We start from the raw sequence: 15628 nt of genomic DNA, 5'->3' as shown, positions 1-15628 counted from the left end.
GGGAAAGAGAGAGCCACAGAGGACTCTCCCCTCCCTCCAAATATGGATCCCCCAGAAGACTTCGGGAAAGATACTTGCCCTGGGTGTCCACCCAACCCATGGCACTTACTTCTGTCTTTTTGCCATCTGAGCTCTGACATGGGCTTCTACCTTCGTGGGGTCTTGAACAGCTTCTGTTCCTAACACTCGCATCAAATTAGAAATTCTCACTGCAGTGGAGAGAGGACAGGAATCAATCTCCTAAATTGCTTCTCCAGCTGGGATAACTGGTCACCTCTTCTTACGAATTTATAGTTTTCCTATTTCATACCTTTGCTCAAAATTCACTTCTTCCCAAAACTCCTACCTTGAAAAGCCCATACGATTAACTCAGCATTTGGGGAAATTCACAAAATTAATCTAAATGGTTTGTATGCATTTATTTACATTGCTTAAAATTTTATGAGAGACAAGGAACTTAATTTATTTGGTATTTTCACTCTACTAGCATTTAGTGAAAAATCCTATACATAATGATGCTCAAAATATTATTGAAAATAATGGATACTATAAGAGTAAGATTTTTTAAACTGTATTTTCACTTCTCAAATATTAAGAATTATGAATGAAACAACTCTATGTTAAAAACTGCAACTACTATCTTCATGAATTTCAAGACCATTATTCTTCCGGGAAGATCAGAGTGTTATATGGTCAATAATATTTAAAAAATAAGCTTTAATGACCTTAACAATGAATATATTGACCTGTCTTAAAAACGAAAAGATAGCAGAAGATGTAGGAAAGGAAGAAAAGAACCATGAATGATTCTGAGAACCAAATACAGAGAGATGCTAAAGTTCCTCTAGAATTACAGAGGTAAATTCGCCACCTTTCGTCCCTGGCTCTAAGATACGCACCTTTGGGTTCTGGAGGAGGCATCAGGCCCAGCCTGACTTTCTCTTGGAGTTCCTTCTGTGCTTCTCTCCTTGTCTGCCTTCGAAGCTTCTTCTGTTCCTTCTTGGTAAGATATACTCCCAGGGTAACTGGTGTGTCATTGTCAACTGTCAATCAGAGAAATGGATGTACCAAAGCAATCAGCATATTAGAGGGATGCAAATAAATATCAATCACATTAAAAATTCTTTAGTTTAATTCTTTTGGTTATTTTTAGGTTATGATAGTGGCAGTAAAGTTATATTTTTAAAATGCATTCTTATCTTTCATGAGTAGTACTCTAATTTGTTATTCTTTAAGCAGCTGAACCCTTTATCGACTGAAATGCGGCAACTATGGAAATTAGAGCTGCTCTGGTTGCTCTGATTGAGGATCTGGAGTAGGTGGTGGTATCTAGAATCTCATTTGGATCTCACTCCTGACCTTCAGTGTTTCTATGGAATACAATTTGAAAACCACTGGCCAAGATGATGAAATTTATAATACTAGCGTTATAGGAATTGGGAAAAATTATCTGGACTCCCAAAACAGGTTTGTGAAAATTTTAAAACAAATGAACAAGCAAGCAAACACCCCCCTTCCCGCAACCACATTCTAATGAGTCACACAGATGACAGCTAAGTAGATTCTGAATAAGCAAAATTCATTAACTATTATACCTTGTATTAGCTCAAGGTCTCAATCTATTTTCCTGAACTTATTGGAGATACTGTTAAGTAAATTTAGTAATTAAGGTATTATTTCCTCTGTTGATCCCAAATTTGATTAAAGCGATAACAGCCTTTTACGATCCACATAACTCTTGAAGAAGGCAAATCAGTTAATGTTATCTCCACTTGAAATTCCGTGTTCTGATTTACCCAAGGGATCCAGCTAGTTAAAAACACAGCTACGACAAAACCTATCACTTTTGACTGAGCCAACAGAGTTGCTACAAAAATGAGAGGCAGAAAGGCTGAAGACAAAGAAGATCGAAGAGCAGGAGTTTAGAGGTGGCATAAGACTGGAGTTGGAAGTCAACACTATGGCAAAAACCCAACCTGACATATACATCAGTGAGGCCCTCTTCAGATTCAGCCTCAGTGCTCCAGAGCTGCACTGCCACTAGGTATATGTGCCACTTAAATTTAAATTAATTAAAATTGAATAAATTAAAATTTCAGTCCCTCAGCTGTATTAGTGCAACTCAGTTTACAAGTGCTCAAAAGTCACATGTGGATAGTAGCTACTGTATGGACAGCACAGCTAGAGAACACGTCCACTATCACAGAAAGCTCTGTTGAATAATACTTTCCTAGAGCCTTGACTAATTTATACATCACCTGGAGGGTTGAGCTGGGCCGGATGTTCAACAAGATTTGTGATTCCAAAGTAATCTTCTCTCTTGGGATTTTGCTCTGTACTAAAATCGGACGAAGAAGGGAAAACAAGTATGTGGATAGAGATGATTCCAAGCAAGGGAGTCTCAGAAACAATGAAAGAATCTGCTCTCCACAATGCTTCCAGCCCTTTTTAGTATTTGCATATCTATAATATGTAATTATGTTACACGTAATTTTCAAGTTGAGAAAACTGGGTCCGACAAAGTTTGGCTGCACTCTCCACACCAGTTACTCTTCACTTTTTCTACTCAAATGTCTCTGATGGATTCCACAGTCTCTCATTAGTAACAGTAACTCCCTCAGACAGCAGCTGACCAGGGAAGGTAAGGAAAGGCTCAGACATGGTCTCCCAAAGCCGTGTAGCAGAATGATGAAGCAGATATAACTAAAGCTCTCCAGATGTTTCTTATATGCTTTATTTGCCATTTTCTCCCTCATCAACTAAGAATCCTTGCTCTGTTCTAGTACTGGGTCTTTAAGAAACACAAACATCTATAATAAGTAGCAAAAGAATGTAATTAAGAAAATATGTTAAGTCCACGGCCATGCCACCCTGAACAAGCCTGATCCCGTCTGATCTCGGAAGCTAAGCAGGGTCAGGCCCGGTTAGTACTTGGATGGGAGACCACCTAGGATGACCAGGTGCTGTAGGTGTAAAAAAAAATAAAATAAAAAATAAGGGATTGTAAGCTGACAAGGTCCTTCCAATCTGTGAGGTCAACCAAGGGTTGCCTCGCCTAAAAAAAAAATGCTAAACACAAATAATGTAAAACAAAAGCAAATAATTTATAGATCTGCTTTTAGATTTGTGCCCATTTTACCTACATTAACTACAAAACTAACTCATACAACATACTCTTTATAAGTATACGAGCTTGTGTACGGATTTTAAAATTTTACTTAGTGCACTAGTACCATCTCTCCCAACAAAATTCTAGCCTTGTTAAAAAGAATTAACTAACAAACTCACAGGTCAAAGCCATTGGGGATGATATAAGAGTCCCACCACTCAATTTCAGGGATATCTCCTTCCTTTAATTCCTTCTTAGGAGCAATGAGGGCTAGCCTAGTTGAAGTATGGATGCCTGTTTTTCGAGCTGCCTGTGAGATCTCTGCCTGCAGCTTTTCCAGTTGAGCCTAAAGACAAGATAAACCAAGACAGGAAGATAAATTGGAGTCACAGAAAAAGTAGTATAATCTCAAACTTTAAAACACTCTCTTGTTGAACTCTTTATACCTAATGCAACGAATGTCCATAATTTCTGAAAGCTTAGGAAAAAAAGAGCCTTTCTGCTTTATTTTATCCTTAGTTATTTACATATATTTTACCCTCATCACTACTTTTACCCCATAATGCTTGTACGTGCAAATTTGCAGAAATGGAATTGTTATGAAAATCTCATTCTGAGAGGATGAAAAGAGACAGTAAAAGTCGCTCAATACCCAGTCAATTCAACTCTGCAAGTGTGTGGATTATCTGCAGTCAATTTTAACACCAGGGTAGCTTTCTTTAGTCATCCAGAGGGTTCTGAATTACTTCCCTCCACTGTCAATTGGATGTGGAGAATTTTCAAACTCAATTTTATTTCCACTAAGTAGAATGTAATTAAAAAGACAAATCAGCTAAAAATCAAGTATTCCAGGAATAAATACAGTATTTAAGAAATTATTCACTGCTTTGTCACTTATTTATCTAATTGCTCAAAACACAGAGAACCGAGTTGACAATATTTTAGGACTGTATTCAATTTCCTTTGTCTCCTTCCTAACTTCTTCGAAGTTCTAGGTTATAGTCTAAACCTGATACCTTTGTCCGTAATCGTTGGGCAATCTTCTCAAATTTGCCCTTGTCATGGAATTTAAAAGTGCGTCTCTGGCGCTGGGAAGGGGCAATTGAGACTCGGGGGTCAAAAAAGGTATTGGACTCCATGTCTTCTGATGGCTTTTCTTTCAGCTGTTGCTTGAATTGTTCCCGCTTCACAGCACGAATATTGGCCTTCAGAGTGGGCATGCGGTGTGTCAGCTCAATCTCTTTGCCTGTTGCATCTACAGTGCGACCTTGCTCGTCGAGAATCAGTGGTGTAGGTTTAGTTTGATCTTTTAACTCCACCTTTCTGAAAAATAGCCCACAAAGAAATAAATCCCATATGGAACAATAAGGCAAACAAAAAAACAAACAGAAAATAAAACAAACCAAAACCCAACAAAGACAACTAGGTTCCACAATTCTAGGGGACATAAACTCATCAGAGAATAACATCTTGATTGAAAACATCAAAATGAATAGCTGAATATAGAGTACAATCAGATGAAACAAATTGATAAATTACTGATATAAAGTTGCAAATCCTATCTTCTACTCCCGAATTCTTGAGTCAGACAAGGGATGCCAAACCCAACACGTGTGCTAAAAATGAAGTCAATCATCTTTACACTGTTGTAGAGACCTCTCGGACCTAGTTCTATTCCTAGCTCCAATACTAGATGAATAATCTTAACTTCAGTTCTACCTATTATAAAAGGAAGGTAATAAACTCTGCAACAAGGAAGCCAAAAGAATAAATCCAATTGATATTTATTGAATATGTAAGAAATATGTAACTGTTTAAGAAATGATTTAGGTTCCTTGGAAGAAGAGGGTCAATAACATTTAAAGGTATTTATTGCTTCTCAAGCTTCAGAAACAACCAGGGGTTCCACGAAACAGATACTCACGGGGGAGCAATGCCCATGGCATGAAGATTGGCCAGGCCCACCATGTTGGCATTGCCTATGAGCCCTGGCTTCAGTGCCAGCTGGGCCTGGATGCGGGCTTGTAGTTCAGCTGCTTTCCTTGCCTTCTCAATGGCATCATTCATGAAAGTGGCTGCCTGGGAAGGCTGAATAGTGTTGCCAATTGGAAGTCGCTCTGGTTGGGAGGAAGAAGTAGTCTTTGGCTGTGAGATAGAGAAAAAGAAATCAGAATCAGATGGATTAGGCAGGCAGGCAGGCAGGCAGGCGCGCGCGCGCACACACACAAACACACACACACAAACACACACACACACACTGGCAGACAGTGATAGATTGTGGGGTAGACCATGCCACACACACACAAACACACACACACACACACACTGGCAGACAGTGAGAGATTGTGGGGTAGACCATACAGTCACCTTCTAGACTCTCATTTGAGTGAATGGCAAGACACTCTGTGCTAAAGAGTCTTCTTTTCAGAGTAATCTGGGTACAGTACCTGAGGTGTAGGGGGGCTAATGAAGCTCAGTTGTTTTTTTCTCTCCTCTATTTGTCGTGTTGCTGCCTCCATCATCTGTTTGATCTGTTCTCGGTGGGGGGAGAGGGGTTGAAAAACTGTTAATGTCTCTTTTGTTTCTCTCATTCAGGTTCCTAAACCCAAAGGGCTTTCAGGTCTAGAGACCTAAAATTTTTTTGAATTATCCCATCATATTCCACCTGTATCACAGGCTAAAAAATTTAGTAAGATAAGCCTAGACAGCTGAACAATGAAAATTTCAGCCCATCTTCCTAAGGCAGGATTGACATGTTAGGTAGTTACGCAGCTTGATGATTAAGACTCTGGAGTCAGAGAAACTCGAGTTTGAATCTTAACTCTTACTTAATGCCTGTGTGACCTTGGGTTTTGTACTTAATCTCTAAACCTCCAGGTGTCTAAAAGGGTTAAAAATAGTAATACCAACCTTACCAGGGCTGTTGTGAGCATTTAAATAACACATGCAAAACTCCTAACAGAACCCACACAAATTATACTTAAAAAAAATCATGTTATTAACCCCTGAATCCCTTAGTTGGGGTAACCAGAAACAATATAAAGACCTGCTTCCTGGTCTCTGTGAACGCCACTTCTGTCCTAAAGAAGTTCAGGATGATAAGCTTTGAGGATATGATCAAATTCTTAAATTCTTCTTAAATTTTCTTCTCAAATTTTCCAAAAGAGAACTGCTATCAAGGAGCTTCAAGATATTTTTTAAAAATTTATTTCGAGTATTTTTTTCCAAGCATTTTTTGAGGTGATGTATTTATATAATTCAAAATGCAAAAAGTACAAAAAGATATATTGTGAATTCTTCCACCCCTTTCTCTATAAAACATATTATCATCAGTTTCTTTCCTTTCAGAAATATCATATTTAAATAAGCAAATACATCTATCAAACCATACATGTTTATACCTATATTCTATTTCCAAGAAATTTTAAATAGTACAAGAAACATTTACTGCTTATGTATATCAAAATTGTTTAACAGCGCCCATTTTAAAAAAAAACACACAGGTAAGTCCTATTTAAAAATACAAAGTCAACTTCAAATTATTTAAGTAGATTACACCTTATGTGCAATGTATTTGGAAATTCTCCTCTGCCATCAAGCTCAGTTCTGATTATTTCAATTATTTTCTCAATGACCCCATGAGGTAGATAATTGGGCAAATGATGTATGTAACACACCTTGCCAGTCCCATAACAGGTGCTCCATAAATGCTATTTCAATAGCCTTTAACTGGAATACTCCTGGCTACCAAAGAATGATGAAACATAAAGCAGGAAACAAAAGTTCCCCAATGCTTAACACTAATTCATAGCGAGGTCACAATAAATCTGGACCCATGCATCTGTTTCTTCAACTCCCAAAATCACTCCAGTTCCCAATTACTAACCTGGAGTTTAGTGAGCATGCCAGGGCTCTCTGAGGGAGGCCCTGGGATCACTTCTGGCTCCTCTTCCACCTCCTCAAAACGGGGTATCCGTCGCTTCTTTACTCCTGATGATTCCTTCGAGATCTCAGAGTCATCACCAAACACTTCCTAAGGGAACCCAAGATGAAAGAAGAGTTGTATTCCTGCCCGTGGGAGAAGAGAAGAATCATCCTAGTTCCTATCAGCACACTGTGGCTTTTCCCAGAGTCTTCTAGACCCTCCACCAAATAGACCGTCTCACCCAACTTCATCATTTTCCTACTCCACGTCCTTATAAATGTTCCCCTCTCAAGATCTTTGCAAATGCTACTGCCCACATTTGTAACGATCTCTCTCGATTTTCCACAACCCGTTCCAAATCCTGCCTAAAACTCACCTCCTCCAGGAAGTTTTCCTCATTAATAATCTCATCCCACTCTGTTCAAACTGTTGCATCGTCTCCTCTTAGCACTTAAGAGCCTGGTTCACACTACGTAAAATTACATTCTGCTTGCCAAGTGTTAGGTCTTTCAATGTTAGTACTTTCTCCCAACTAGTCTAAGCTCTTCCAGGACGGGGGCTTCCTCTTCCTGCTTCAGTATCCCCCAATAACACTGTTCTCATCAAACAATGGGAACTCAAATATGTTGACTAATTTGCAAGGTGAATTTAATAGGACCAAGAGTGGCCAACTGAAGGGACAATGGGAAAAAGCAAATGTACACACCGGTGGTAGGCTTTGGGTGACATCCCCTCTTCACTAGGAGGGCTCGTGTTTTGCAAGGACATATCCTCGGCCAGGGGCGAGCGCTTCCTGGAACTCCTACAGTTCAAGAAAAAGGACTCTCCCATAATATATTGTGTGGGGTGGGGACCTGAATGGACCAAAACGGGACCCATGTCCCAAGGCTATCTAGATACCTCCTTCAAGAAACCGTTTTTATTAATCCCACCCAATGCAGTCACTTCATTCACAGCATGCCCTATCATAACATCATCTTCACTCTGAAGATCTGTGTATAGGGTGGACCAAGCATTCCCCCTTAAACATAACAAAATTCAACAAAAGTCTAGTCAATCCTAAAATTTACAAGAAATCGCTACTGAAGATTTTCTATTTTGTGACTATATTTTGTTGTGCTCTTCTCCCCATGTCCCAACCCTTAAATTGCATGTTCCGTCAAGGCAAGGACTGTCTCGCACTCCTCTGATCACCCTATAACGCCCTAAACACAAAACACACAAATCTCTATTTCTGTTGGTTCCATAGCCTGGCCAGGGACCAAGCAGACATCGTTTATTCACCCTCTGAGCCTCAGGAAAAGCAATAGGAAAGCCAAGGTATCAGGAGCACTTTGGATGGTTGTTAGATGGGAGTCACAGAAAAGGTTTTTTTTTTGAGAGATGGAGAGAAAAGATAGAGAGATCGGTTAGTTACTTGGCTCCTGCCACTGCTAATACTCAAAGAGGCCAGGACCAATCAGTAACCATAGAATAAAAAGTGAAGTAGGTAAGGGAGTAACGATGTTCCCTTGAAGTATTCCACTCGTGGGGACAGATGACTAGCAATATGCTATATAGCATATGGCAGGGTCGCCACCCATACAGTAATCCGTAACTGTTGTTAAGCATCCCATCTATAAGCCATTGCAGAGAAACGCCCATAAAGAAGCAAGAGTGATGTCTACAGCCCAGATAGCAGTGGAATCACTGCTGAAGCAATCTATTAGGCCTTGAGTAAATCAAAGCATTAAATCTTACAGCAATCAGCTTACGGGTAGTAGTAAGGGGAATAAAAGGAGACATAGGGAAACAGGAGAACCAAAACTAACTGTATACAAAAAAGGACAAAGCTACCAATTGTTTCTTTGGACTATATCAACCCATGAACTCAGGTAGTTTGTTACCACAGATGGTGATAATACAAGTCCACCCCCTCTACTTTAAGGTCTAAGAATCTCTCTTGAGTATTAGGTATTCTAACAGCAGCTATCAAAACGGGAGCCAGGTAAGCTCAGCAACTTTGTTACCATTCAAAACATTCCTGAGCTCATCAGATATTTAACTGTAACCTACCTTTAGCTCTCGTTTTCTGCTCCTGTCGCTGCTAGACTTGGAATGCCTAGAGCTTCGGCCTTCCTCCACAGCCTCAAACAGTTTGTCCACAAATCGGAGAGTAGAATCATCAAGAAAAGGTTTCAGATGGTCTGACAGGAAAAAAAGGTGGTAAGGTTGAAAAGGTGTGTACTTTAGTCTAATGTCTGTTAGGCATATAACAGACACCAACACTGGAATCTTATCCCTGGCAGGGAGAGAAATGTTTCCTTAATTTCTTTGTAGGATTCCCATATGTTCTTTTACACTGAGTGACCCTGTCCTATGAAAGGTGAAAATACAGTTACAGTGTTTTGGAGTAGGAAGTAGTACAGCCAGTGCAACATACTCAGGTTGAGCAACGAAGTTTAGGATGAATAATCTCCCTAACTCCTCCCCAACAGCAAGTTGTAGGAGACTACCATTAAAAATCTACCTCCCTTGAATTTTTCCGTATTTTATAAAGACTTCTATGTTTAGATGTCAATCTGAATCTGAAAATATCCATATGACTTTAGGATATTTCTTAAGTAAATTTAATTTAGGTAACTCAGTACAGTGGCCAAAGGAAGTCGGAGATTCAAAATATGTCATAAGCAGTATAAAAATAAGTGAAAAAGCAAAAAAATAGTTATTTGGGCTATTTCCGTTATAATGCAAGAGAAAATAAAATGTGGTCTGACCCTTTGTAGACACTCCCAACAGAGAGAATTTTGGGGAATTCTGAAGCAGTTTGGGGTCATCCTATATGTTAAGTCAAAAGATTCAGAAAGGTACACACCAGCTGCCTTCTTCTTGTCCATGCCCTTCCCCACACAGTTCAGTGCTGCTGTGACCACCGTGGGCTCTGAGAAACCCAGCACCCTCTTCACTGTCTTCTCGATCCATGGTTTCAGCTCATCCAGCTCCCTCTTAGACAGTGCCATTCTGCAGGAAAAGGAGGACAGCTCAAACAGGATTCAATACCGCACCTAAAAAGAATCCAGGAGAGTTCAGTTAGAGGGCAGGAAAAGACTAAAGTGACTCCAGTCAATGGACAGCACGTCAGGAATGACTTCCCCAAACTATTCTAAATCTGCCGCCACGTTCTTCATTTCATTTCAAGCCAAACACTTTCTCTAAAACCTATACTTTGAAGCAGAAAGAACTACATTGTTTGATTTTTTAACCCTGAGTAAGTACCAGTAGGTCAATGAAATTTGTGGAATAAACAAACCCTGGGAATAACTCAGTCTGAGAAATGAGTTCTAGTTTCTTTTTTGATCTTGTCACATCAACAAGGACTGGCAAACATGTAACATTAAAATGAGACTGAAAAAAGCCCACCCAGAGGCCAGCTTTTCTATTCCTCCTGCTTCTAGGCGGGCATTCCTTAACTCAGCCCTGACCTATAGGTTTCCTTTCTTTTAAGAGATGCAAATAAAAAAGGGCTTATTCATGCCAGTCATCTTGTATTAAAGCTCATAATCCTTAAGAATGTTCTGCTACATTTCTTTGTAGTAGTATTCATCCCAGTGAGAATTCTGTACCTAGATAATTTTCACTCATGTTCTAAAGGGTCTTCATCAGTTGACTTGATAAGAATAATCCCTCAGCTAAGAAAAGATCACTGTCATTTTGGATGTTTTCTCTGTCTTTTCACCTTTATTCTACTTTTCAGCTTGGCAGAGAAAACAGTCATAAAGGACTCTATAACAAATCCTTAATTTATCATTTAATGCAATCAGTATAATCCTTAAACATCATTCACGTTTACATTTTGATCTACCTAAATCTCAAAACTCATGATCAGAGAGAAAATTTTATTTCTCTAAATTTCTCCATAGTGGCTAAAAGTCAATAAACTGCACTGACATCATCAGTCTGATCTGAGAGTCAATCTTTCAAGATGTTTTAAGGCATCTTTTCTCCCCAAAGATAGTCTGATTAACTTCTATATTCTTGGCAGGTTTATCCTAAGACCTGTTGCTAAACAGTGTATTTAATTTTCAGTATAACCGTATGAAGCTAGTAGATTAAAGTCATGAAACGAGGAGTGAAAGATTTTATGCCTCAGTGACACGTTAGGTGAATAATTCCACGGTGGTTGTATTTACCCATCATGAGACAGCAGTATAACCTCTCGATCTCTACATATTAAATGTGCCTTTGTTCAAAAGAAGCATGTTGGTATCACAGAGTGAATAAAAAGCTAACACTGAAGAGTTGCAACACAGAGCTCGGAACTCATTACCAGCCTTTGGGCAAGTAATTCCTGAGCCTGTTTATTCGCCTTACAAAATGAGGACAACTGCCATACCCTCACTTAATTTAATTCAATATTTACTGCGTAACCACTAAGTGTGAAGCAGCATACTGGGTGCTGAGGACACACACGACAGCGAACAGAACAGTCAGGAATCCTCGCCTTAACGGGGTTTACATTCCACTAGAACTGAATCACAGGCTAGAAAGCGTAAGCAATGTGAAGGTCCAAAGCAGCGACTGAGGCTTCACTCTATCAGATGAGTCGTGTGCCCAAGCACTATAGGAACAAATGTATTCAACCCATTACTCCATAAGACAAAGTGCAAACCAAACATGAAACATGTCTGTGGGCAAACCTGAAAGTCACAAACAGTAAACAGCTTTGTCACCAATCAAAGGGTCAACAGTAACTGCGCGGGGCGGAGATGTGTGCACGTTACGGTGCGGACGGAGAGGAGGGCAAAGCGATCTCTGAATGAGAGGTAGCAGAAGCCCATCTTCCGCAGGCTTGCTCCGTGCTCTCCTCTGCTACCCCCGAGCTCCCCCCCCACAACAGGCCCCATTCTCCCCTTTGGCTCCCTCCGTCTCTCCGACCCGCCCCTTTCCCACCTTGTTTTGCCCAAACTCCTCATCTCAGAGCCAGTCTCCGCACCCCGTCCCCTTCCCGCCCCCGCCCTTTTCCTCGCCACAATCTCATTTCAACCCCTTCTCCCACAGAACCTCGTTCTTCTCTCAGCTGCCTTCCCGCCGAACCTTCCGGCCTCTGTCCCCCTCCTGGACTGCGCCCTGGCCCTAGGCGCTCCGACCCGAGGATACCCTCTTTGGGCCCGGGGCCACTACTCACCCCACAAACTTCAGCCCCTGAGACGGAGCCCGAACGTTACACCGGAACCGGAAACCCTCCGACCGCCCTACGGCCTGCCGTCGCTACCGCCACCGCCGCCGCCACGCCGCGGTCCCCGCCACGTGACCGGGGAGGGCCGGGCCGGCGGCCCGCGCAGCCGCAGTAGTCACTTTCCCGGCGGCGGAGCGCATGCGCGGCGGAACCCAAAGGGCGCTCCGCACGGTCTCCCGACTGCCTTCGTTTCCCCAGCTAAATCGATTAAGTCAATTACTGCGAAGTTAATGTCGCAGAAATTGGCCGCTTGCAGTATTCCTGGCGTGGAGAGTAAGTGCGCTAACGTGCGGGGCTTCTGCGTTCAGGCCAAACGTGGCCTTTCTGGTAGGACGTCGACCCTCCGAAAGAGTCAAGATCGCTAGCGTTAGCCACGTCTCCTTAACCTTTCTCCCTTAGATTAACTGGGCCAGAGGCCAGCCACCCAGAAAGAAAGACATGCACAGGGGGACTCTGAAATATCAGCTCCCCAAGCCCCCGTGCCTTTTACTGTTTCACTAACGCAGTTACTGACTGCCCAGTGTGTGCCAGGCATCCTCTGAGAATCATTGCTCAATGATTAAGAGCACCGGCTTTAAAGCCGGACTGCTTAGATTTGTATTCCAGGTCTCCCACTCATTAGTTGTGACATTAGGCAAAGTGCTTAAGCCCTCTTTCCTCACCTGTAAAGAAGTCCACCTCATAGGGCTGCTGTGAGGACCACAAAAGTGACTGACAGTAATGCGCTTCAAACAGTGCTTCTCAGAGTCCAATAAAGCTACATGATGTATAATACATAACTGACATTTTTATAAAGATTTTATATCACTTATAGCTACTATATAATCTGTAAGACAACTCACATAACGAAAGCTAAGCTCCTGATTCTAATCCACCCCCCAAAAAAACCCCAACTCTCAATACAGTCTTCATCTCAGAAAACGGCAACTCTAGTCTTACATCTATGCAGAACAACTAATCTTGGAGTGATCGTGGACTGTTCTGTTCCATTGGCCCTTCTTTCAAAATATATACAAAACCCTTCTGCTTCTCACCACCTCCACTACTATCACCGTTAGCCTGGGTTATTTGAGTCTCCTGCTTTCTCTTGCTTCCATTTTGTCCTCCTGTTAGTCTAGCCTTGTCACATGAATTTAATTTATCTAGTACTAGTATGGCAGGTACTACAGTGCTCATGTTAACACAACAGGAAGGTCATTACTCCCCTGCTCAAAACCATGCCCTGGCTTTTCCTATCACTCGGATTAAAATGCCCCCCAAGTTCTGCCCCACTCCAGTACCTCCCTGATCTCATCTACTCTCTTCTTTACTCATTCAACGCAAGAATCCTAATCCCTTGTTGTTCCTTGAAAGTGCCAAGCACAATACAAAGCTCAAGGCCTCTGCACTTGGTGCTTTTGGCCCAGATTGCTCTTCATCTAGATATCTGCGTGGTTTGCTCCCTCCTCTTCAGGTTTTTATTCAAATGTAACTGCAGCGAAGCCTTCCCCGACCACCCTACTTAATTCCAAAGACTGTTTGGCACTCTTGATTCCCCTAATTTTGTTTTCTTTTCCCATAGTACTTATTACCACCTACTGTACTAGTACTAGATCACTAACTTATTAAGTTGATTTCTTATCATCTGACTCCTGCTAGAATGTAAATTCCTTAAAGGCAGAAATCATTGTCACTGACGTATCTTACAGGCCTAAAATAGCACTTGGCACAATTAAATAAATATTTGTTGAATTAAAGAATGAATCTTTTTTAGCAGAGGATCTTGCAGGCCTCAGAACCTGCTGAAGTCTGCTTTTTTATTACCTAAAAACTAGAAATTCCCTGAGGGCAGGAATCATGTCATATTGTCGTTGTATCTCCAGGACCTAGGATAGTGCAGACATAGTAAAGGCTCATTGTATGATAAATGAGTAGGACCTGCCAGTAGTTTTCCTCATTCTATGAATAGCCTGAATTATTTGCCTACTTCAAAATGAGGCTCTAAATGTTACTGACCCTTTAAACCAGTGATTCTGAAAACCATGTGTGTGGGCAAAGTATAGTGTGGAAAAAGTATACAATTTCAAATATAGGAAATGAAAATTCCATTGTATCAGATTACAAACCACAGAAACTAAAATTCCAAGATATCTTCTGAGATGGTAGGCTCACTAGAAAATGCAGTTATTTTCTAGGGAGGTTATTAGAATGTCCCAGGCAGCACATGATTGTTATCTAAAGGCTAGTTTTAAAGAAATTTGAAAAATATACAACAAACCCACCTTCTCTGATGCGGCATGACATTATGGAATAAAGTCTGGCTCTGAGGAACAAATTAAGGGAGCTTAAACATGTTGTTCAGGTTATTCATACCTCGGTTTTCTCACTTAATATTCACTCAAGAAAATCTGTTGAATGAGTCCCTAAGTTCCAACTCTGCAGAGTTTTAAGTTTGCTTTGTTTCAGTGCTTGTAGCCACCTGGGTTCACCTTCCCAGAGGGAAATGTTTTTCTAGGCACTGATTTTCTTTTTAATATTTGGAACTGGGTGGATTTAAATCCTTAGTCTCCCAGTTACTGGGATACCTTCAGATAATTTTTCTGAGATTGTTTCCTCTATTATAAAGTAAGAGTAAGAATCTTTACTTCAAAAGAGTATTATGAGGATTAAATGTAAGATATAAAACATGTTCAGTGTGTCATTGACATAAGGGCAGACATATTGACAGAGTAGAAGAGAGAGCCCAGAAATAAACGTCACATATATGGTCAGTTGATTTTTGATAAAGAAGCCAAGACCATTCAATGAGGAAAGGACAGTCTGCTCAACAAATAGTGCAGGGAAAACTGGCTATCCACATGCATAAGCATGAATTTGGACCCTATCCTCATATCATACACAAAAATTAATGCAATATGGATCAAACACTTAAGCCTAAGAGCAAAAACTGTAAAACCTTTAGAAGAAAACAGGAAAATCTTCATGACGTTGAATTTGGCAATGATTTCTTGGATAACACCAAAACACAAGCAACGAAAGAAAAAACAGATGAACTGGACTTCATGAAAATTAAAACTTTTGTGCATTAAAGGACACTATCAAGAGAGTGAAGAGATAATCCACAGAAGAAAATATCTGCAGGTTAATGTCCAGGATATAGAAAGAACTCCTGTAACAACAAAAACCCAATTCAATGGACAAAGGATTTGAATACACATATCTCCAAAGAAGATATACAAATGGGCGATAAATATGTGAACTGATGCTCCTCATCGTTAGTCATCAGGGAAATGCAAATTAAAACTACGAGGAGGTACTAGTTTCACCCATCAAAAAACAAAAAACAAAAACAAAAACAAAAAACTGTTGGTGAGGATATGGAGAAATTGACTTCTTGTGA

At 40.7% G+C, this 15628-nt stretch overlaps 1 protein-coding gene and 1 pseudogene across 5 annotated transcripts in view; one reads left to right on the top strand and one right to left on the bottom strand.

Annotated features, from left to right (window-relative positions):
• The window catches only part of PRPF3 (pre-mRNA processing factor 3), a 17606-nt gene extending 5274 nt beyond the window's left edge, over window positions 1-12332 (bottom strand). Inside the window, exons 1-12 of one of the 5 annotated variants that reach the window (XM_015595524.2) lie at window positions 12199-12317; window positions 9889-10078; window positions 9090-9220; window positions 7741-7836; window positions 6996-7142; window positions 5557-5640; window positions 5034-5254; window positions 4126-4432; window positions 3289-3455; window positions 2259-2338; window positions 900-1043; window positions 110-209 (exon numbers count right to left, since the gene is read on the bottom strand). In XM_015595524.2, coding sequence (XP_015451010.1) covers window positions 110-209; window positions 900-1043; window positions 2259-2338; window positions 3289-3455; window positions 4126-4432; window positions 5034-5254; window positions 5557-5640; window positions 6996-7013 — 1121 coding nt within the window. In that variant the 5' untranslated portion in view covers window positions 7014-7142; window positions 7741-7836; window positions 9090-9220; window positions 9889-10078; window positions 12199-12317. The other 4 variants (XM_006919739.2, XM_015595523.2, XM_015595522.2 and 1 more) reach the window with 4 other exon arrangements.
• On the top strand, window positions 2854-2972 carry LOC112469075 (annotated as a pseudogene).
• Window positions 12333-15628: the final 3296 nt, after the last annotated feature.

This window comes from Pteropus alecto, unplaced genomic scaffold (genome assembly GCF_000325575.1).
Source record: "Pteropus alecto unplaced genomic scaffold, ASM32557v1 scaffold106, whole genome shotgun sequence".
NCBI lineage: Eukaryota > Metazoa > Chordata > Mammalia > Chiroptera > Pteropodidae > Pteropus > Pteropus alecto.
This window is presented reverse-complemented; position numbering and strand designations above follow the sequence as displayed.